Source organism: Fringilla coelebs, assembly GCF_963513975.1.
Source record: "Fringilla coelebs genome assembly, chromosome: 1".
Classification (NCBI taxonomy): Eukaryota; Metazoa; Chordata; class Aves; order Passeriformes; family Fringillidae; genus Fringilla; species Fringilla coelebs.
This window is the reverse complement of record NC_140028.1, coordinates 67,451,441-67,476,294: the sequence shown is the minus strand read 5'-3', so window position 1 is coordinate 67,476,294 and position 24,854 is coordinate 67,451,441. Positions and strand designations below refer to the sequence as shown.

General features: G+C 38.0%; 1 protein-coding gene across 2 annotated transcripts in view; it reads right to left on the bottom strand.

Annotated features, from left to right (window-relative positions):
* The window catches only part of GALNT1 (polypeptide N-acetylgalactosaminyltransferase 1), an 87,018-nt gene that overhangs the window by 1,725 nt on the left and 60,439 nt on the right, over nt 1-24,854 (bottom strand). For both annotated transcript variants that reach the window (XM_084207714.1, XM_084207715.1), the window contains exons 5-12: nt 22,276-22,442; nt 15,763-15,970; nt 14,100-14,270; nt 12,540-12,657; nt 11,370-11,550; nt 4,217-4,356; nt 3,135-3,233; nt 2,232-2,366 (exon numbers count right to left, since the gene is read on the bottom strand). In XM_084207714.1, coding sequence (XP_084063840.1) covers nt 2,232-2,366; nt 3,135-3,233; nt 4,217-4,356; nt 11,370-11,550; nt 12,540-12,657; nt 14,100-14,270; nt 15,763-15,970; nt 22,276-22,442 — 1,219 coding nt within the window. The remainder of the gene's footprint in view (nt 1-2,231; nt 2,367-3,134; nt 3,234-4,216; nt 4,357-11,369; nt 11,551-12,539; nt 12,658-14,099; nt 14,271-15,762; nt 15,971-22,275; nt 22,443-24,854) is intronic.

Genomic DNA, 24,854 nt, shown 5'->3' with positions numbered 1-24,854 from the left:
ACCAGACAAGACCCTGCAGTTACTGACTGCAGATCCCTATCCTAAAAACACTTAAATATGCTATATGACATTGTAGACACTAAAAGCAGTGCTTTATGAAAAACAAAACAGTCTTAACTTGTAAATGATGTTCTTTGCCAAGCAACATCCACCATTCTTTAAATGGGGCTATCCAGCTAGAGATATTTGAAGAGTTGGAAATTACAGGTCGGTAAGATATACAACTTCAGTTATTAGTTATAATAGCAGCTTTTATCAGATCAGAATGAACACATTGAATCTGTTCCCAAACTTCTGTTTTTCCTCAGCTGGGGACACAATACTGACCTTACACTATGTTCTTTCAGCATTTTTTGGGCTCTTTTCTAAAAGTATGTTCTTTAATGAAAAGTACGTGCAACTTCACCTAAGTGTGTATCTTTTGCAATACCTACTAATCCCATTATGCAATCTTTGGTAAACCACTTCATCTACACCTCAGCACTATCCTCATGGAGAAGAGATCCTCAGAAGCTGCATTTCCTGCCACTGTTCTACAGATACTCCTCAGTGCACCAACCTGCCTATGCTACCACAGGCATTACTACCTGTCTTTCTTCTCTCATTCAGCAGCTCAGCCAGGACACTGGAATGACTGAAAAGTCATGGCATGCACAAGCAACAAGGGTAATAAAAAAAAAACAAATTCAAAAACCTGAGCACATCAATCTCCTGCACTCTTAGAGGTGCTGAAGAATGAAGGAGAGAGGTGAACAGAGGGAGAAAGAAAAAAAAAAAACCACAGGAAAAAAAAAATCACTCAGCTATGTGGGTGGGAGTTCTTTTATAGTGCCCTTTAGCTTTTTTTGTGCTTTATAAGCCACCTTTCAGTTATGTTCTGAAGATTATGCCTGGATTTTCTACTGACAAAATAAAGAGAAAAAACAAATAAAACCAAATTTATGGCTGAGGATCAACATAGGGGAAGTCTGTGACAATCACTACATGACAGATTACTGCATTTACATGTCTAAAGATGCATTTTTATTATCACTGGTAAGGTAGAAACCTAATGAAAAGCACTTGCTCTTTGGTAAATCACTGTAGGTGTTAGTATTATTTATATTATCTGCTAAAGTCAGGTAAATTAACTACATCAAAACCAAGAATGTATGGCTCCCAAGACTAACTTAATCCTGCAAGCCTTCATCTTTCTTCAGTGTCCCATCAACAATTGCCAGCAATTGCAGAAATCCTAGCAGAGATCCATTGTCTTCCACATTAACTGCCATCCTAACCACAAAATCATCATTCACACATATTTGCTCTTGGTCTGAAAGGCTGCAGGCTTTGTTAACTCCTCAGCTACTGAAGTCTACAGCAAGTGTATTTAGCCAGAAATAACCCCTACCTTGCCTTTTTAATTAGTGAAATGACTTTTTAGTAGCTAAATATCTGAAAGTTCTTTTTTTAAATAGTCACTGCAAATACTGGCAAGATTCTTCATCCACAAATTGTTTCAATACTCTCTTTTGGAATAACTGATTATTAAATTAACAAGCTACTTTTTTTCTAACTATCCATCAAGTCAGAGTTCTTGACTGCATTACTCAATCACAAAATCATTTCTAGAACTGGCAAATCAAATTAATGATGAATTGATCACTGGACAATGATTTCTAGATCTGGCAGTTCAACATATGAACTTCAAAGTAAATTTCAACTTTATGCAGAAGAAAGAACATGATTTAAGTAAAGGTGCTTTAAGCATCTATACCTTAGACATAACATGGTTAGAAATGTAAAATCAACTTTATCAGTTTGCCATGCTCATTTTTTACTTGGAAATGTATTTCCTTTTCATTTTGTGCCAGACAAAATGCCGAGTGCTAAATTTGTCACCACATCATTACTCTTCTCTTTTATTGCTCCAATAGATACCTGGACTACTTCTCCACTTTTGAACTGATTGTAACACAACACTACACTGTCAGATAATATTTCTCCACAGGGTCCCAAAGCACATGCAACCTGTTCTTCCAAAAGCTCCCTCAAACTCACCAGGTAATTAAATCAACACAGATGTCCACTGTGTGACTACATAGTGATTAGTAACAGAGGGAGCACAATCCTGACTTTGGTTCCTGTTTTGTCTGTCCAATAGTGGTCCACACTGGAATATGTTGCTCTGCAGGCTCATGTAAAAGCCAAAGTTGCCTCATTTTACAGTCAAAAGTTATTAGAAGACTTACCACTGGATCATATTCCCAAAGCTGATTTCCTTTTAGATGGTGGCACTTGAGCATCGTTACTGGGCCGTTAAGTTTGGATACATCTAAACACAAATCATCTGTTCTGATTTCTTTGTTGGCAGTATATGAGAAAACCTAGACAGAAAAAGAATGAGAGGAACTGAAAAAAACCTGCTTCAACCAAAAGATTCCTGGAGTGAGGGGAAAGGGGAACATTTGTGCATTACTTCATTTATTTCCACAATTTTTTTTTTTGTTTGCTTTCTGTTCCCTTCATAATAGCGAGACATGGAAATATTTTTAAAATTTTTTGGGGGGGAACAAGTATTAACACAATCACAAGCTATTCAGTCAAAACAGACTTTTTTTGAATTGAAGATTGCTTGCTGTGAAGAAACGGAGAATTCCCAAACAGAGGTAATCTCTGTTTATGTGAAAACAATTCATCAAGAATCATTAAGAAAGTAGAACAAAAAACCAGATGAAACATTAAATCCCACAACTGATACCCAGGAAAAGATATATAAAATATATTTCAGGCACAGGCATGTTTGTTTTTGTTTTTTTTTAAGTAATAATGCCAATCAGGAGTTCTAACCAGAATGCATTTCCAAAGAACCTACAGGTGGTGAAGTCTAGCTCACAGCAGTATTTTCCTCCCATGATTTTGTTTTTGACTTTAAAGTTGATCTAAAATGTATTGTAATCAGGCCTGAAAAACATACAAGCAGAAACCAACACCAAATCTTCTCATGCATTTCGTCTTACCATACTTTCTTTCATGAGGGTTTCCTAAGAATATTTTGAAGATAACTACTGAACATATCCCAGAATTGTCACAATAAGCAGTAGTGTCTCAAATAATTCAATACATTAAGAAAATTCCTTTTTAAAAATTGTCACCTGATTGCCACCCATTCCATGGCAGTTAAAGATTCCAACTTTCTCATTTTCTTTTCTTGCCATGTTATCCAGACATTGATTTGTCTCCACATTTCTTATCTGGGAGGGAAAAAAGAGCACATCACCAAAAGTTGATATTTTTAGAAGAAAATTAGGTTCTTATCAAACCACAGTGGGCACCAGTTCTCTCCATGCACCAGAGGTTATGTGAAATAAATGACCCATATTAGCAATGAGGCATCACTCTCCAAGACTCAAATTCTCAAGCAAATGCTCAAGCTACCAGGCTACAGAATCATGATTGTTTCTTTGCTTTCTTTGGGGGATCCTTCCACTTTGAGAGCACTTTTTGCTCAAAGATTCAGCTACAACAGAATGGACACAATTGAGTCTGCAGCCCAAAACTTTCAAAAGTACCAGTCCCTGTATCACTATATAGTAAGCAGGCATGAATATCAAGTCTCTTGATAGTCATGAAGAAGCACATTCTGCTAAAAGTGTTTCTTTTAAAATCAACGGTACAAAATCACTCTACAGAAAACTTGATATTTAGTTCAACATGACTTGTAGAGGAGAGGGTGCCTACTTATTTAGGACAGAATAATCTGTTAAAAAGGTTAAAGAAAAAACAGAAATGTTCAGCAAGGCTTAGGGGTCACTAGAATTTGCTGGACACTGGTGAGGGTTCTGGGGGTTAAGTTTAGAACGGCTTTTAGGCAAAAACCTTGCTTGACCTAGTATGGTTTTTAAGCAAAACTTCACTCATACTCTATGGAGAAAATGCTATACAGAAAGTTATGCACAACTACATTTCTGAAGGAATATTTCTAAAGACATTTATATGGCATTTTGTACTGTATTAGAAAAAAAGGAAAACATTCAAATTACAGTACTGTATACCAAAGTTCAGTTGTCTGTCCCACTGAGAAGCCAGATTTGTTGTTCTATATGGGACAGAAACACAGGTGCAAGATACTTGAACTATGCTGGAGACAACTTGCATGCACTACTCAGTTCAAAATACAACTTACTGCACAATGTACTTCACATAGGGAAGATGAATATGAAAGATGAAATCTTACCTCTCCCAGAGAAAAGTAATGGCGTGGAATTTGGGAATCAGGATAAACATTCTCCAGGTACCAGGAGAAAGGCTTGCACTGGAGCTTGCGTCTTAGCCCAAGTCGTGACGATATGTCCCCATAATCCACTTTAGTAACTCCTGAAAAAAACCCCAAAGTTGTATTCAATGTCTGCCAATAAATACCATATCACCATAAGAAAATCCATGACTATAATTTACTACTTCCATGAAAGAGTTTCTCTTTAAAAAGTCGTCTCTACACAAAGGGGGTTTTGCTTAATATAGCATTATGAACATGCCTGTCAAGACCCGTGACTTCTTTTTCCACAACAGACAGAATCACTGCATCTGGGCTGTGCATCACCTGTGGTTTGTGGAACAATCTGAGTGTAGTTTCTTACTAAGTTAATAGAGGAGCAAGGCTGAAACCTTTTTAGTAACTAACGCCATTCTATCCCCAGTGGTAACTGGAGTGTGTATCTATGCAGCATAACACAGCAGTCTCCTTCTGTGGAGCAAGCAGAATTCCAATTTAATTTATTTCTCTAAGCCAGGTACCACCTGCTGGACTCTTCATCATCTATCTAACTGCACAAAGAAGCAGGCAGAAAGCAGCCTTCATACAGAGCACTAAACCTTAAATAATTCAGCATTTGTTCAATATAACCGCAGCATTTGCAGGAAGTACGTTCACCATTATGACTGCTATCATTTTTTTGTGGTAGTTTGCTTGCCTTTTTATTCCTTTGCTCCTCATTTATTAAAGGGCTCCTTCTTCCTGTGCCTTCCCACTCCTTTATAGTTGCTTTAATTCCTTCTGAAAATTAATTTGTGCAACTCCCATCTGCAGATGGGTTGAGGATGGTGTGTAGGAACAGTAGATATTTTTGCTTCAACCGAGTTCAGCACTTTGCAATTAATATTCCAATAATAACAATAATAGTAATAGTAATAGTAATAATAATAATAGGATAATTTCTACTTTTCCAATATCATTTCTTTTTTTCTGTTTCCCACACCACACTCCATATCACACAGGTCAAATGCAGTACACTACCAAAAAACCCAAACCAAAGAAAAGAACGAAAACTGGCCCCAGCAATTTAAATTCCTCTAACAGACTACACATATGGTCAGCTGGCCACCACACTACAGACCTCCAGCTGCACACATTTTTCAGAAATCTCTCTGCTTGGAGGACTCAGAGTTACCTTGAAATTTCTTGACCTTGGAAAGAATTTGAGACATTTCTAAGCTGGCATACTGTGTGTTAAATGGACTTGCCAGCAGATGGTGTCTTTCTACTCAATTGAGACAGATAATTGGATCAAACTTTAGCTGTCTGTAAATGCCAATGAAAAACACAATATTTCAGAAAGAAAAAAAATGTTAGCCAGGTTTTTAGGATTTTTTTTTTTTTTTAATGAAAGACTTTATTTTTAAAAATATATTGGAAAGCTATAGTGGTAAGTGAATGAAAGCAAAGGAAATCTTGTTTGTATAGAATCCCAGAAAACTTCTGTCTGGGCTTACAAGTCACATAAGAATCCCAGAAACAAGAAATACAAGATAAATTAAAAAAAAACCCAAAAAAATCAAAAAACCAAGCCACAGAAAGCTGCTCTATCTTCATGAAAACAAATACTTGCTCTACAAGAAAGCAATACTCTCTCAAAAGCTAATGCAAGAACAGAAAGGCTCCCGACTACAGCTAAGTACTGGATTCTTCATTTTTCAGTGATGAAAAAGCAGCTGATGGATGAAAGAGTTATCATGCCACTCTCATAACAACTTCACAAACAACATGCAGCAACACTCAAAACATACTCAGGTTGCTACACTGACCTCCCAAAACCAGCACTGTTAGGGTTTTGTCACATCACTGAATGGCAATAAGAATTAAAGTCACATCCATAAATAATTAAATGTAAAGTGAGACTTAATAGCATATAAGCAAGCTGTTTCTTTAAGTAGTTTTAAACGTCACCACACACAAAAAAGTGCCAGCTGATTTTTCTCTTACATTGTATTCCATTAAACCATTTTTATTCAGAAAGGTTTTCAAAAAACCCTCTCTGAAGTCAGGTCTGCACCAAACCATACACAGAGACTACAGTTAGCAGCAGGTTAGCAGATGGACTGAAGAGCAGAACAGTTCAGAGTTGCCCTTGGGGTGTCCTCTAGTAAGGCTGAATTATTCTGTTTCCAAGATTTTTGGTACCTCATCGATATTACTCTAAACCAGCTTGAGTATTTCTCTCCAGTGCAGTGCCAGTTACTTACAGGGAATTTCTTTTGGAAGGGAAAAAATGAAAGAAAACAAGGAAAATTGCAGCAAAGTATAAAGCATACCAAAAATTAGGTACAGGTTTAAATCATTATTTCCTCCACAGACCAGTAAAATTTATATGTATACCTACAACAGTGACATATAAGCTTCTAGGGGTTTTGGACATTTGTTCAAAGGCTCACCTAAAAAACAAAAACCAAACTGCAAAATGTAAAGTAGATCAGATTTCCTCTGAGGAGACAATTATTACAGATTCCAAAGGAATCATGACGAAGACAGTCAGTCCACTTGTTTTTTCAAACCTTTTGTCCATTAAAAAAATAATTAGGAAAGAATCATACAACCACAGAATAGTTTGGGTTGTAAGGGACTTCAGGATCATCTCATTCCAACCCCTCTGCCACGAGCAGGGACCCCTTCCTTTACACCAGGCTGCTCAAAGATGCATCTAACCTGACCTTGAACATTTTCAGGGATCGGGTATCCCCAAATCACACAAATCATAAATAGTATTTAGGAAACCTTGCTACTGCTGTCTTTTTTTAACATTAGCTATATTTTTGCCCAACCTCCCTGCCCCTAATTACATTTAAAAGTTTGGGCCTCCCTGATGATTCTATTTGTCACACAGCTTGCTGTTAGCTGTGGGACAATCACATGCTTTTTTTTTCCACACACATGCTTAAAGACATAATCAGAATATTTAAAATATTTTGAAAAATATAATACATAAAATATTGGTAATGCAAAAAAAACCATCTACTTCAAATCATCCAGCCACACCAACACCAGCCACATTGCAACAGTTGTGCCATCCTCAATTTTCAGGAGCTGAAGATTTCCTTGCCCAAGTTTAATGTGTGGCAATAAATTAATGCTAAACTCCTTTGAAAAAAAATAGCATGTTGTTATCATCATGATTATAAATTGCTCAGTCATTTGCAAAAGCAGAGTATGAAAACTACTTCATCTAAATCTAGCCTTCTGATAAAAATAATATAACTTGTTTTTATTTAGTATTATGAAACTCTATAAGCAATAATAATTGAAAACCAATTTGAATAGTTACATTCTTTGCATTCTCAATTAATGCTAATAGGGACTAGTAGCTCTAATATCTGAAGACAAAACCACATGGAAACATTTAGTATGTACTTTGAATACAGGCTTAGCTGCACTGCAAGATGTGGACTCAGTCCCTCCTCTGTCCTCCCTATCAACCATAAATAACATTTTCCATTTCCAGTCTGCGCACGCTGCACCCTGACCTGCTGTGCCTGCCTGGAGACCAGGGCAGGCAGTGATGGGGGATGAGGCCGACAGACCCAGCGTGCAGGGTGATGCACCCTGTCTCTGCCTGGGGGACTCCTGCCTAGGCAATTCCATAGTCCCAGGACAACACACCTCCTGGCTACATCCCAAAATATATCTGAGAATACACCCTCTGGGACAAAGCTGACCAGCCTAATGCTGGCAGCTGCTGCTGCCAAAGGGGCAGCTCTCCCTTGCTCACCTTCAGATTGCTGCTGTAGCTCCTGTGCTGACAGATTCTAACTTAACCTGGGGGAGTCAGCCCACAGGAGAAACATTCCTGGCAAATGCAGAAAGTCCTAGGAGCAGCTGATGCAGATGAAGGATCAGCAGGAGAGGGGAGATGATGCCCTATTACCTTCCCTACCAGCACACCTGCCATGAAAAGCAAGGCAGTCCCCTCACAGCAAGCTGTGAGACAGACATCAACATCTTGTGAAGCCTCCTCATCCTGGACAATACAGTCTTTTACCCTGGAGAGAGTGATGAATGACCAGCACTAGAAATAAAGAAGTGGCCGAGTCCACAGAAGGAAGGACTGGAGCCAGGAAACAGATTATTCACATGCTGGATTTGTTTCCTGAGAGCTGAAGAGAAAATGGTCTGGGAAGCAGGGCCCTGGTGTAACACAGGACTCAAGGACAGCTCATGAGACAGGCCTGCAGCCGGTGCCTGCACTGCTGGGGAAAAGGGATGCTGCCTGCAGACAGACAGGCTCGATTCTGGCCAAGCAGCAGCTGCAACAAGTTCCTGCCCAACCTCCATCTGTACCTAACCACTCCTGAGCAGACAGGTGGCTTTAAAATTCACACAAGCTTAGTACAGACAAGTAGCAGTTTCTATAGGGTTATACTAACAAAAGAAGGAAAGGATTTCAGGCTTACTTTTCAAGAGGGCAGCTTTCCATTTTACTACATGGCATCAATAGTAAAAAGTCTCTTGAGTTCCTATCATTCAAGCAGCAAGACTTTTTTTCCCAGACAACACAGATTACATGAAGTGGGAAAGCTACCTGAGAATCTTCCATTTGATTTCCTGAATGAATCCCTCTGTGATTCACTATCTTAGGGGAAGAGGAAAGAAAATATAAAGGAGGAAACAAGTGTGTCTTGTTAGCTAGGCTCAGTGATGCTTGTCAGTATATTATCTCCTCCAAAATCCAATTTTTTTGCATCCATACCAACTAGTGAGAAAAACCCTAAGCGCACAGAGGATTGCTTCTTTTCCTCATTCACCTGCACCAAAGGCTTGCAAACCAGCATCAGCCTAAGAATCCCCACCTTGCTCCTTGCAAGGGCTTGTGACACTGTCACAGTAATACTGAAAGTACCCATTTGTACTAGCAAACAGTTTCACAGGCTGCACACTGTGCTCTGCCTGAAGATTGCTACACCAGCACTCTGTAAGAACTATACATTCAAATTTTTATATTAGAAGGATATCTGGAAAAGCTGAGTGAGCCAAGCTAGCAGAGATTCACTGAGCTCCTAAACAACTAATACCCACAAGGGACTTACTGAAACCTGTACTGATGCTATTTTCTGTCAATGGGCAAAATCAGTCTGCAACACTCAGCTAAAACTGGAGATTCCAGAAGTACAAGAATAAGCTGTTTGTGAACTTCCCAAAATGGTAATCCTTGTTAGTTGATATCTACTGGCTCTCACAACTTCTGTGGATTTGGGAGGGTGAGAGGCATGAGTGGCTCTGAGTACATTTGTGTGTTCATTCTCGGAACACCATGTTTTCATCAGAGCTAAAAGAAGGACCCCCAGTACTGGGCATTCTCCTCACAGCCCCAAGTAACAAATAACTTCAGAATAACCCAGCTTATTCAGATACAGTATTATCCTGTTCTCGAGACACTTGAAAACTCTGGCATTGGAATTCAGCGCGTGGTCAATACGGCCACGGGGACACAAAGGGGAGCGTGGGACAGGCAGTAGGTGCAGATGCTCCAAGAGCAGCTTGGCCAGAGCACATCCCTATCCAACAATCACTCAGGCCATCAGCATACAAATTATGCAGACATGCATCTTTTGAAAGGAAAGAAAATATACAGTGCAGTTACAGATAACTGCTTAACTTACTTTCACCATTTCAGAGTTTTACTGTCTTTGGGGAATGCATGCATATTCTACAGTACTGCAATGCTATAAAAGTCATCTCAAAAAAACCTCATCCTACAAAATTCAAAGAGTGTAACTCCTTTTGTAGCTTACACTTATGTGTTACACTCACAAAATGAAAGGCATATAGAGTGATATATAAAGTAACAGAGCCTCATCACAGCTTATCAGTAACTTACATTTTTAAAGGAACTTGATTATTTTTTTATAATTAGGTCTTCCGGTAACTTTGTACCTATTAAAATCTAGTTTGACATGGATGCATAAGAGCTATCATTACCAAAAAAGACTGCACCTATTTATATACAACTTTTCTGAATATTTCTCCATGTTCATGTTTGAATTCACAATGCTGTATTAATTACACCACAGGGCATTAACAATAAGCTGTTAGCTTCTGATTTCACCTAAAAAGCTTTGAATAACATCAAGACTTTTTTTAAAATTAAAAGTATTACACAGTGTCATTTGAGTAAAGGATTCTTCTAAGATAAAACCACCATGAAGCTGCACTGTCAGTTGCTTTTACAAGTGTCTGTAAAACACAATCTAAAATGTGACACTGTTCAGATATACTACAGGGTATTACAGCTTTTAAATATCAATAGTAATGTAGGTTTAATAAGCAGGTCATAAGGAAATACTAGTTTTAAACAAATTTCTTTGGAAAAGCAGATGTGGCATATAAAACTACCACTTAGTGTAAAGTCTAATGTCCCAAGTAGTTAGAAAGGTTGGCTGTTGCTACCTGAAGTTTGTCTTTTTATATAACAACAAAAATAACCTGTAGTTGAAAGTAATAATTCAGTATTTCCCAGGCTTCATTTCTTCTCTTGAATTTTTTGCAATTCACGGGAAATTTTCCCACATATTTTATGTCCTCTTGTTTTGCTAACAGCCCCATAAAGAAACAATAATAAATATCATAGTCAATTATATTGGCAACTTGCCCCTACACTCTAGATAGTGAAATAAATTCTATCAAGACAGAAGATACTCATTTTTGATACTCCTCCTTCTGTGTTTCACTTAAATCACTTGTGATGTGTTCAACATGGAATGCCTACAACATGGGAGCCAGAGCCCAAAATTCAGCACATTGCAATATGAGTTTGGATGGCTAATTTTCAGCACTACAACTGAGCTCTTTGATGTTCCACTGAGCTTCAGTTCTACTGCACAGGAAGCTCATTCATAAATCATGTTTATGTTAAAAAGCAAACAAACAAAAACCCCTTCAGGGCATGTCTCTGGCTAAAAAAATTATTTTTCAATTAAGACCTTACTTTTTGTACACCTTAAGTGAGTTCTGTCTTAACAAACTTCAAAGCAATAACATTCTTATATACTCACGTTATTTCCCAGTAGTAGCAATATTTTAATTCTTAATAAGTATTTCTCATAACCAAAGACCTGCTCACCTGGGGAAATAATGTAGAAAAAGTTTTTGAATTCATCCATCCAGACTTCTGCGAGCCGCCTGTTATTTTTGTTGATTATCTGCCCTGTACCTCCTGGGAAAGTGTACGGTGTTGCTTTCCTGAACACGTGCCCAACATGTGAACAAGTTACAATTTCCAAAGTGCCACCACACTGCCAGATCTGGAAGCGATAGAACAATTATTGCATAGTTACAAGTTGTTAAAAAAAGTTCCAAAACATGAATCACTTGCTTCTGTTCAAGGTGGGGAAACAACATTAGCTGAGGTCTAGAACAAATGCATACTGCATGTAAGAGAACTGCATGTTTTTTCCTGCTCAAGAACTAAAGATGCTCACAAGCCCAAGCAAGGCAGCATATGAAAGTACTCCAGCCTCTGGAGCAATACTGCATCAGCCAGAGATTACTTTAAAGAACAGGGCAAGCTGACCACAAAGGAAGGAAAAGACTCACATGAATCACAGGAACTAACAGGTGTCTAAAATAGTCCATTATAAAACAGAATCTCCATGTAAAAGAACCCACACACTTCCCAAGTCTCTGAAAATACTTTCAGTTTTATCTTGGGTCTTGAAAAATAACAAATTAATAACAGAAAAATAACAGAAAAATAACAGATTCAGAAAGCTGAAGTACTTCAGAAGAATCCCTACCTATGTACTTTCTGCTGCCAAATAAAATTAAAGGAAATGGTGTCATTTGGTAGGATAAAAATGAGAATACCACTGGTTAGGTCCACAAGCAAATGAACCCATGAAGTTAGTAAAGAGCAAGAAGAGAGGGTTTGTAACAGAGGTGCTCACATGTCACTGGCACATTAAACGATGCACTGACAACAGCACCCTTAACTGATGCTCCCACAACAGCTTTTCTACCTGAACTCCTTTCAACACACAAACACTCATTCTTCAGAATAACCATCCTAATCTTTCAATCACAAAGCTATACCAACAATTCATCATGCACTTTTTTACTGACAGATACAGTCTCTGTGTATCTCTGCTGGAGGAACTTAACAGGGAAGGGAAGTGCCAGCTGCAACAGAAGAGGACACTGGTGCAGGTGGCAGACCTGTGTTTTACAGAACTCCAGATGCACTGTCCTGATTAATAAATTAATGACTAATAAAGTCCTGCAGAGTTTTACCTACCCTGAAGGAAATTTCTAAGTTTTCTCCACCCCAAATATCCATTCCAGCATCGTATGTTCCAATTTCCTGAAAGTAATCTCTGTCTATTGAAAAAAGGCCTCCTGCCATTGTAGGTGTCCTGGGGGGAGAAAAGAAAAATCACATTGGTCACTGTAAAAACATACTTAGATACATTACACACTTACACTGGAAAAATAGCTGTTTATTTCCCAAGTTCCTAGCATATTCCTTCTCAGTAAGTTTCCTTTCAAACTCTGTTACTGTTGGTGTATTTGCTAGCTCAAATTTTTCCAGAGAAGGAATTGGGTAGCGGCAGCTCTCATTATCTTCTCACCACAAACTGGTGTCTGGATAGAGAAACAGTCTCTAGAAAGCTGCTGCCATTCCTGAGAAAGACATCTGTCTCCAATGCTGGGAACTCATAAAAAAGAAACCAGTTTCACACAGGAAAATTATACTTCAGGCTACTGTTCTTGAAACAGTTTTGGGAGGCCATTAAGCAGCCTGCTTACTTTCACTTTTATTGCTTCACACAAGAAAATTGTACAGTCAAGGCTGCATCCAGATTTTCCTTATGGATTCCTTATTGGTACAAAAAAATAAAACTCTGCTAGTAGTTTCTAAAGCCTTAGAAACATCTCCCAAATTTCAACATTTTTAGACAACAAATATACAATAAGTAAATTACACATTAGGCCAATGACATAACTTTATAGTTCAATTATTTACACTTTTAGCATAAATTATTTTATATCTCTAGCTATTTTCCTGAAATGTTTAGGGCTTTTTCTGAAAGACACATTAAATACAAGCTAGGTCACAAGCTAACTAAAAACTTATGTGTCTTTACACCTGCTAAAAGGAAACAGAGGGAAGAGAGCAATATCCTGAGAAGACTTCTTAATTTTTTAAAGACAAACAAAACCCAGCAAAGACTGGATCCTGAGCTTTACTGTAAGCAAATAATGCCCAGCTTTCAGAAAAGTATGGACAGAAAATGTAAGTTTGCAATTGTTAAAAGGTACACATTACACACAAGCTATCTTCCTCATTACCTTTCTCATAAACCTACATGACATCCATGTATAAATTCACCTCCCATCCCACCTTTTAAGACCTAAGTTTGCATATAAATGCACATGCACAAATATATATATATATATATATCTATATATATATACACACGCATATACCAAAAATCAAGGCATTTTTACAAAATACAGTTTACTTTGTTAGAATAAAAGATAAAAACAAGGTTCAATTAAAAAAATGAAAAAACCTTTGTTAAAATCTTGTGCATCGTTATAAGTGTTATCTGAAAACTAGTAATTCTCCAGCAATTAACACAGAACTGAAAAATATTTTCAAAGTGACAGAGTGATTGATTCCTTTACTTCTACCAAAAGTAACTGACAACCAATCCATGCAAGAACTGTTATGTTGTTCCTTCAATCAGACAAAAAAGATGCTACAATGTTCGACTAAGCACTTAACAACCCTAAGTATTTACTTTTGAGTTTATCATAAAAAGCAGATATCAGACAAATAATTTCTCGTTACCTGACAGGGAGGGTTCGGTCTCCTTTCCGTCGATCCATCTCTCTCTGAGGAACAGGGTACCAACGAAAATTCAACTTCCAGTTGAATCCGCCATAGGTCATGTCAGAACCTGCCATATATTCGAAGGTGTCATCACTGATTACATCAATGATGGGACACACTACTGTCCTCCTAGGAAAAGGAAAGAAGAAAAATTATTAAATTTTAAACTAACAAAATATATTAGTCAAAAGGGTAAAGAAGATTTTTTTTTTTTAAATTATTGTTTTTACACATTCAGTTGGAATTTTTATAATACCATCTCTTAACAATATTATTCAATAAATTAACAGGAAACATACTAAAATTCTGTCTTGCTAATTATAAATCTGATACAATTTTGGCAATGCCAGATCTTTTTTAAAATAATATTTTCATTATTACCAATAATAAATATTCATCCCTCTGCAGACAGAAATAATGATCCCAACTTTCTTATTGCTACATAGATAGAAAACAAGAGGTTCTCGTTTCTAGTTGAGTGGTAAAAGTAACTTGTGTGTTTTGAAATTAAAACTTGGATATTAACTTTGGGTAAGTATTTTTATACATCCTTAGGAGTTAGAGATGATAATAATTGTTAGCAATGTACAACTACTGCATCACAGTTTACAGAAAGTGGCCTTGTTGTCTGCTGTCCTGACATTATTAACACACATATTCACAGAAACCAATTCTAATCATCTTAAAGACACTTAAGTAACCATGCTCAAAGCAGGCTGCTTCTCATGGGAAGCTCTGTAAAGATTGAGGCTACTTGCAACTGAATTCAAAGGAATTAAGTCAAGATATTTGCACAAATTGTAACAATGTATGTATTGTAGTCTCACAAAACCTGATTAGTGATAACAAAGCTTACTTTGTCTTTGCACAGTGCTGAACAAAGATTCTTCATTATTTGTAGCTTACCCATCATGTAACGCTATATTTCGTAACATCAAATTTTAAGTGTGATTTTTATCTATAATAATAAAAAACTAGGGATCTTTAGCACTATGTTTTAGTCTATTTGATATTTAGACTACTAACAGACTAGTGCACAACTACAGCTACTCTTCAGATGCAGGGATATTTTATAAAGCAGACAATTCTCTCACCCTCATCCCCAATACAATTTCCAGTGTGTATGTAAGTGTAGATCAGCATGATTCCAGTCATTATTCTAACTTTAGAATATACACCCCAGAAGACCAAGACACAGCCCAGATTTCCACAAACAAAACCATTATGTAATAAAGAAATCACGAGAGCCTGAAAACAGTTCTTGTTCACAATGTTAGTGCCACATGAAATCAGGGCTTGATTCCTTTCTCAAGAATATCTACCCAAATTCATGAAGGAATAGGCCAAGCTGCAGACTGAAGACCTCAATTTCCCCTAATTCCTCAATTTCATTCATTGCTCCTGCTATTTAACACATTATTCCATGCATCCCAATATAGACTTCACTTGAAACAGAGTTTTAGTTTTTAAAGTTTAACTGAATTAGCCTTTTATCCTTGCACCAATGACAATTTCTTCAGCTCTTCAGAAAGCAGATATTTGCTTGTAGGCTATTTTGTAACACTTGGGAAATTTCTTAATAAGTAAAAAACCGAAGATGGGTGAATAGATGGAAAATTACCTGTCAGCTTTGATCCTTGCCAGCAGAGGTTCAAGCCAGCCTACTGTACATTCACAATGAGCATCTAAGAAGGTGATGACCTGGCCTTTAGAAGCAGCAGCTCCCTTTAATCTTGCTCTAATCAATCCAGAACGCTGTTCCATTCGAATCACATGAACAGGTACTTTTAATTTTTTCACATAACTCTCCAGCGGTCTTTTCAAGAAGTCTGCAAAGAATGATCAAAACTGTTAGCTATGTAGTTCAGCTTCTTTTTTTTTTTAATAGTGTGACTTGAATCAAGATACATTTTCCCTGTTCTTGTCTATCCTTTCTCTACTTCCTCAGCTAGTTTCCTCTACACTTCACAGTACTCCTTTCCACATCTCCCAAATGTTTCAATAGAGAGTATAGAAAGTTCTTCCTCCTCTTTTATTTCTTCATTATGGAAAACCCAAAAAGGAAGAGAGGGTTGAACACTTACACAAAACCAAGATGGGATTCACAAGTTTTTATGGCAGAGAAGATGTAACACTTATTTTCAAAAAGATGCATAAGCGGTCTTGGATTTCTCTACCAAGGAAATACAGAAATGGTTTGACTAGCTGAATATAATGAATTGCCACCTACAGTAATGCAACTTAGATATAATATTTTTGTGAGAAGTTTAAAACACAATCCAACTGATTTTTCAATTGTGCTTTCTCTTGGGTTTTCTGGCTAATATTTTTTATATTAGATTATCACCATAACAGCTAAAAAAAGAGAAAGATAATAAGCTATACATAAATGAGAATCTGTAGCATGAATTATGAAGAACAAGTTATTAAAATGCAGCAGTCAGTTACCATACACCCAGAGACTCAAAATTACTTGCACTCCTAAGAGCTATTGGGTTGTGATGATTGATGCAAGGGAAGAACAAAGAAGTGAGGGAGAATGCAATGGACAGTCACAGAAACAGACTTCTGCAATGACTCGCCGTTTCAAAATGTGTAAAAAGGGCAAAATAGTCTTATTGCACAGCTATGCAATATTAGATTGTACACTCAAAGCACATGGGAGTCGAAAATTGTACCACAACAGTGCATGGCCTGTAGTAGGATTTCACATAAGGTAGAAAGTACCTCATACAAAAATAAGTGTGACACTGGAGGGATGGGGGGGGAAGCTCAGCATGAACTCTTAGTGACTCTATTGTAAACCTCAAGAGGGAGGGTTGACTTGAAGGTGATTACCATTCCTTACCACTTCTCCAGATGAATGAGCTCTAATTGCCTTCTCATGTTTTTCTGTGCATTGTTGGACTGCCACTAAAACCCACAGAAATAAGTTCTGACGTGTCTTGAAAGCTAAACTGTGCTAAAAGTATATAAGAGTTTGATACATCTAAATATTTGTCTCCAGAGAAACTCAAAGCAACTTAATTCTGATTTTGCATATGAAGGGAGACTCAAATTAATACATGTTTCTTAGTACCAACCAAGTGTACATGTCAGAACATTTTGCAAGGCTTTTGGGGTGGAGCACACGACGGAGTCTGTAGCAAATATAGTCTCATCTCTTTACAGTGTAGCTTTCCAAAGCCACTAATTTAAAAGAACTAGTATAATGGCAATATTTATAGCTTTAATGTACACATGATGTACACAGAGAGAATGTGCAGCATTTCTCTCTATGCTCACCATCTGATGAGCAAGTCACACAAATCAATATGTTTCTCTGCACATCTCAGGTGTAATACTGATAAGCTTTTAAAGTAGTTCCATCCACTTTAAACTTAAATGAATTAATATGGCCTGTGACATTGCTTCTTGAATGTAGTTATATTAACAGAATGGTAAAATTCTGGCAGAGGGAAGAGAGAAAGATTGCAATAATACAATAGCAGCCAGTCAAGAACTTGCATAAAACACAAACTCACATACAGCAAGTCATGATCAATGCATTGCATATGAGAATCTTGAGTCCTACCTACATTTTATTGGTAAAGTATTTAAAATTTCAATCTATCAAGTACTTTAAACTTCTCTTTCTCTAAGAAAGAATCATAGATGTGTTCAGTGTTTTCACTACAGAGGGAAAAAGGTTAAGAATAGTCCTTCTCTCATGTTTAACCCTGTCCATAAGAACATTCTTATGAACTATCACCTTGTTCAAAACTGCAGAAGGGACTATTCCCAGAAACAAAATTTCGTGACAGACCTCCAGTAACTGTGTCCTTAAAATATCACTAGAGCACCAGGAAAATATGTGGAAAAGATAAAGCTTGATCTCTCATACCTATAAAAGCATAGTAAATAATTCAGGCATCAAGATTTCTGAAGTTCCTCTGCTACCAGCAGTTAGGGTAAAATGTTCAAATCTAAGCAGCTATTTTCCCTCCAGAACACCCTCTCTAAGAGCAATACATAACCCTTACAAATTGCTCCCTTTGTTCAAGTAGCAGGAAACTAGCTTTTTTGATTAGTCATGCATCCAGAAACTAGTCATAGTTTTTTATAAGGAAGACTTAATTTTTTCCCTTAGAGAAAAAAGCCCCAAATCTTTACATAATCTTTTAATGAATGCAATACACTGTGGTCTACAAGAAACATCAGGATAAAGCCATGAAGATGACTTTTTATTCAAACCCATTGGTCATACTAAATTCTGCATTGAACACTGAGATGAGAGGTTTTATGCATTACAGAGTCAGCTGCTTATAAACGACTCAGGATTAGGGCTGACTAACTTTTTAGCCTTGCTTCATATAATTCACAACAGAGTGAGGTTTACTAATATTTTAAAAAACCAAACATCTCCACAATACTTCTAACTTGGAACATTAAGAATTCATGTCGTTTCATAGGTATAATGATAACTCTTTCTGGTGGATATTCTTTTCAAGCCTTTTCTCTGTCAAAAGGGTGCATAGTTTTACCTAGGACTGAGCATCTTCTGTGGAAATAGCAGAAACAAGGAAGACAAAAGAGCAAATATATTCAGTTCAAGTCAACTAAGTGCATTAGTTGAAAAATACCTTGCCAATTCTATTACCAAGTCACACTGATATGAATATAAATGAAAAATTAGGTTTCAACCCTTTTTTTTATTAAACTACAATAAAACAAAGGTTTATCATTTTTGTAAGCATGCAAACATGTTTTCTTAAGAAGTATGAATATTTTTGTAAGCATTGTTGGCAGGATTTAGTTGCAGTCACATTGCTTCGACCTGCATCTCTGTAGCTAAGTTCTGTGCATGTGGTTTATCCCGATGCAATCTGCCTGCCACACTTGGCTACTGGCTGCTGACCCAGTCTGAGGTACCAGCTAATTGTGATTTCTCCTGTTAACTGTTTCAAACTAGTTACCAAAGATCAATACTTCAAAACTAAAGTTGCAGCGCTGATCAGTAACTAGAGAACAATTTTACAGATACGTCTTGTTTCTCCAACGCTTTTCTTTTGGGTGTAAATAAATGCATGCTATTATGCAAATTCATTTTTCTAAGAGCATGACACTAGCAGGTACAAAGTGTGCTTCAGGCAGACTGAATGCTTACTTTATTCCAATTAAAATGACTCTGATGTTAGAATTCAATATACAATACTCAGGCTGAACATTGTATTTCTCTGGAAAAGTACGCTGTTTTAATTCAACACAAACAGAATGCTTAAGTAGCAAACACAAACCCTTCACATCTTCAGGCATCGTACCCTTCTGTTTTGTTTAATGTAAAAGCATGCTTGATGGAACCATAACAAGTTCTTGGAAAACAGAACAAAAATAACCCCTCTCAGTAATTGTTGAAAATAACAACAAACAGAAGATGCCTAAGTGATCTGAAATGAAGATCATAGGCTTCAAAAAGAAATGCTGGAACAGGTTCGGTAACAGCACCAAAGAAAGTATGAAATGCTCTTTCAGCTTGGAATTAAGTTAATCTGTTTTTATTACCAGACCCAGAAAGAGAAAATTTATCTAAAGAAAGCCACATGCTTTTTTAAGTGGACTAAAATTCTATGATTCATAGTGAGGGCATCTTTTTGCTACATTGAAATTGATTTTTTTCTAAAACAGAAATTGAAGAGGCAAAACATAAGTAATATGATGTCTACATATTCTAATATTAGCTTGCTCTTTATTTCTAGGTCACACTGAAAGATGACCTGTCACAAATAATAATTAGCACCGATTTGAATTAGTGCTAAGAACTGTTTTGATATTTGATAAACAAAATGCAGAATTTTTACATAAAGGTTAAAGACTACAACAAATCAAAAAGCATAATTACAAATTACCCACAAGTACAAGAAGCAAAAATGTGATGTTGTGCCTTTGTAAAAGCAAAATTTGATCATGCCTCTCATTTAATCTGGAACACGTTTCTGTGGCACTTTGCATAGGCATTTCTCCTCCGCTGCCAGAACGTAATTGTATTTAATGCTTCTGTTCTTTCTTCCAAATTGCACTGGGATTAGCTGAAGCACTTAGAGTTGGGCAAAAAAGGAAAAGCAAAAGCAAGTGAGGGTGCCCAAGAGAGGAAAGGAGCAGAGACAGTGCAAACACAACCCGAGTGTGTGTGCTGTGCTTCCTCAGGAAAGCAGAGCGGTGCGGGCTCAGCAGGCTGACGGGATCTGTCCGTGCCCCACGCCGACCCAGCCAACCAGCCAGGCACCACACACACACACGTAGCCTGGAGGGGCAGCTCAGGGTGTTTGCCACCACCCCAGTGGCAGAGCAAAAATCCACTTCTAATGCTCTTCAGCTCCAAAAGCTCCCCTTAACCACGGGAAGTTCCTAGCTATCCTAAAACCTCCCGTTGCACTGTAACCTGTGTATCATGGGGCTGCTTGGGGCAAACCCAGCTCCTCTCTTCAGACACGCAGATCCTGGGCAGATCTTGTCACCTGGACAACAGTCAGACATCTTACTCTGAAGCTGGAATTACCATGGGCAGCAAAACATGAATTTTGCACCACTAGAATGAGAAGCAACAGGCTGGGATGTCAGCATGCTGTAACACCCTTCTATGTCTTACACGTGGGAATTCCTTCTGACTTTTTCTCTAGCATCCTACTACATCGGTTCCAGTTGAAAACTTTCAAAATAGAAATAGAATTTAAAAAAAGGTGGATCAATATAAAAATATAGACATGTTTTATTTAGTAAATCTGTTCTACCCTCTCACCTCCATTTGCCAACACAAGGAACAAACGCACTTCATAACCCATACCATCAAGAAATACCAAGTAAAGAAGGAGCCAAATATGAACCATTAACCAAAATTAAATGTTAAGTATTTTATAGAATATTATTTTTATTTCTAATATACTGCAATTAAAAATGATGGAGATTAAAATCTAAATAATATTATTATATTTTAAAAAAATCAGCTTCAAGTCTCGCTTATTACACATGGCAAGTGTCATTCTGAAGCATGGAGTTTTCATCTGGAGCACTATCTGTTAAGAAATGGAACCTCTTGCAGCACAGAAACTGAATTTTAACTTCCCATGAACTGAATAATCAAAATTGATCCCTCTGAACACCGAGCCTAATGGTGGCAGTGACAGTAAATTTAAATGTGTGCAACAAACAGAGCTGCCTTTGCTATTATTCACCAGGTGATTCAAGTATTAAACACCCTGAAGCTGTATGAATGTGATCAAATTCTAAATGCAAAACACGAAAACTGTAGCAAAACACACAGTCCATGCTGCCAACAGAAAAGTAAGCAGACAGATGAAGTTGCTCCAGCTTTCAGTGCAGAATGATCCATCTGTATTTCAAAACGGGCACTGCTCCCTCTGCCTTCCCCTGCCCCAGGTGCCATGTTTTGCTGAGGAGGACTAAACCCACATCAATGATGTTGGATCCCAGGAAATTCCTCTGACGGCCCTGGAGGATTCGAGACCCTGACAGGGGGCTCGGAGACCTTGGCACAGAGCCCAAGACCCCTGTGCCTTTGATCTTGACCCATGGAAAAAAATTACCAACCTTATATGAGGAATTACAAGGCATGAAAGTTTAAGTAGAATGACAGTGAATTTATCACAGGGTGAGAATGTAGAATTTTGGGGATTTTAGAACGGGGGTTCAGGAGGCAAGATGGAGGAATCTGGGTGTGTCCAGTCTTTCTCCTTCTTCTTGCCCTTCATCTTCTGCTGTAATGGTGGCACTTTTGGATTGGTTTAGGATAGACACAGACTGTCTAACATAGGTGACAGGTATTGGAAAATTATTGTAAATAAAGTACACATAGTTTTTAGTATAAAGAGATAACGCTGCCCCAAGGACGACCAGTGTGCCTCAAACCAACCTGCTGGACAGACCTCAGCAGGTCAGAGAAAGAATGTTATAGAAAATAAATTAAAAAACAACTTTGAGAACGAGAACAAAAGAATCCTGATTCCTTCTTCGACTGCCGGGCTGGGAAAAGAGACTTGTGCGCATCTCGGAGTCACTGACCAGCAGAGATTCTGAGACAAGTCAGCTTCAGCTTTGGAAGCCCAAGGAGCAGCAGGTGGAGCATGGGCGCTGTCCTTACCTCTCTCGCTGGCGTCGTCGACGAGCACGATCTCCTCGAGCATGTGCCGCGGGGAGCGGTTGATGACGCTGTGCACCGTGCGCAGCAGCGTGCTCCACGCCTCGTTGTGGAACACGATGACAACGCTCGTGGTGGGAAGGTTGTCTGCGTACACCTTCGTTTTACACCTGCAAACCAAGGCAAAGCAGGTATTTGTAAAGGTCAAGCCTTCAGTGACAGCCGCAAGTCTGAGGTTTGCCTCCTGGGGATCGCTACTAACAGCCCGGATATATCAATTTTAGGCAGAGTGTGACAAAGGAGCACACAGTGCACATTTTATACATGCTCAAAGTGCTATAAAGTTCACCAAATTAAAAGATAATTATATTCACTTTCCAAAATTAGCATGGAAAATCATAGGCTTACCTCTCCTAACAGCATATATAGGGCATTTATATAAACTATGACATACACTTCAAGTAACCCCACATGGCCACCCCACACCCCAAATTTTTACATTCTGCAATGCTATTTTGAAACAAATGATGTTTTCATTATCTTCTAGAAAAATCAATACACTGTACACAAAGTACTGATGGCAATTCTGAAAAAATTCCAATTCTGCTCTAAAAAATAACCACACAACTACAAGTGTTCTCTGAACAGATCTGCTCCTCCTGCACATTTAAAAATGACACAGTTGCTTATGTAAGATTTGATGCTATTAATCTTTGATATATGCAGATATATCAAACAAAAGGAAAACACCGAGGTGGAAAAAGAAATATATTCAACAGAGCTCCATTCCAGCAAAAAAGCTTTTATTAGATCCCAAATTGTTGAGTCAGTTCACTCTAATGTAACCTGATCTAAATGCTACAATACATTAACAAGTATTCATGGCTATCATCCTAACAGCAGCACTGTCCAAGGGCTTGAGAAGCACAGAGTGCATATCCTCTACCCTAGATATCCAAAAGCAGTGCTTAAGGAGCAGCCTGCCAACACAACAGGATCACGGTGTCAGCATCCAGTACCATGCCAAACAGTGACACAAGGAATGTCAGCCAGAACCAGGCTCCCAACATCAATATTTTATTAGCTGGACAACTCATTTAGCCAGAGCTCTTTTCAGAGCAGCTCTCACAGCAAACCAACACTTCAGCTCTGAGGTGGTGACAAAAGCCCAGCATGCACAGACATCTCAGAGAGGATCAGTAAGTCCAGGTACAAATGAAGAAATACCTGGAAAGGCTTCTGTGAAACCATTTCTGGGAATTGAAGCAGTCGGATCAGGCACTATCTGCCTTCAATATTATGCCTACTTATTACACAACTCTGTCAAATTTAATTATTCATCACACTGAACTGAACATTATAAAATCTTTATGGAAAGCTCCCATATATCCCTATGTTATCCTGATTTATTTCACATGCTAAAAAAAAAACAACTTGCAAAGCATGCCAACTGAAAAAGCTACTTCTTTGGTAAACCTTGAAAAATAACATAGCTTTTCACAAAAACACTATGAATTTCAGATGAAAAATTCAATCATAAGCCAAATAATTTTATCGCCATGTTTGCCATTTGTTCAGTCTACTTTGCTACTTTAAACCCAAAATGTTTTATTCCCTCTGCTGCACTGCTCCCCAGACCAGAAAATAAGTTTCTGATTGTAGACGTTCAGCTACAATAGTAATACAAATCTACCGATCGCTCCTCTACTTTTTGGAAGAATATTTGTTAAAAAGTTGAGAGAAGCCTGTTAGCAGTTCTCTGTGAAAAGAAGTAACAATGTGTCATTCACCAGGAGTATCATGCTGGGATAGCCACAGGATCTACTATTGTAGTATGAAATCTCTCATCTTCAGCCTTACCTTTTATCATGGTTTTACAGAAGATTTTATTTTACTGAGCTCAAACCAATGAGCTGGTATAAACATCAGCCAAGTGACCAGGGCCTACAATGTTTATACACCCTTGCACTGTCTGAAGTATAAACATATCAAAACACTTGAGATCTGTCATCGAGGGGAAGCTTTTTAGCACTACCAGGAAGGCTTACAGGAGTTTTGTGGGGACCCTCCTCCCCACTGCAAGGCATTCCTCCTCTCTGTCCTGCAGAAGGTGAATCTCCACCTTGCCACAATGCAAAGTGTCCATTCCCACCCCCAGGTCAGCCCTTCCCGGGGTGGCAGTGAGGAGTGACCCTGCCCTGGCACCTGGCTGGGTCTAACCCACGGCACGGGAAAGGCTGCCAGGAGGGACACACGGCTGGTTTCACAACAAGACTGGCCAGGCATTTTTTAATGCTGCTCTTAACAAAGTGTTTGGTATGAAATGATTCTGGATTAATTGATGAAGGCAAGACTAATGAAAGGGTTGAAAGCATGAGACCTGGTTTTAAATATTTCTTTTACCTGCCCTTCTAGATATACATCTTTTAGCTATATCTGTACAAATTGCTATGAATACATACAAATAAAGCCTCCTGTTTTGAATTTTGAAAACACTGGTAACTCCTTCTGTCCCAGGAATATATTGCTGCAGAACATAAGACAAATAAAATAGAACACTTGATGCCCATGATTAGACATTA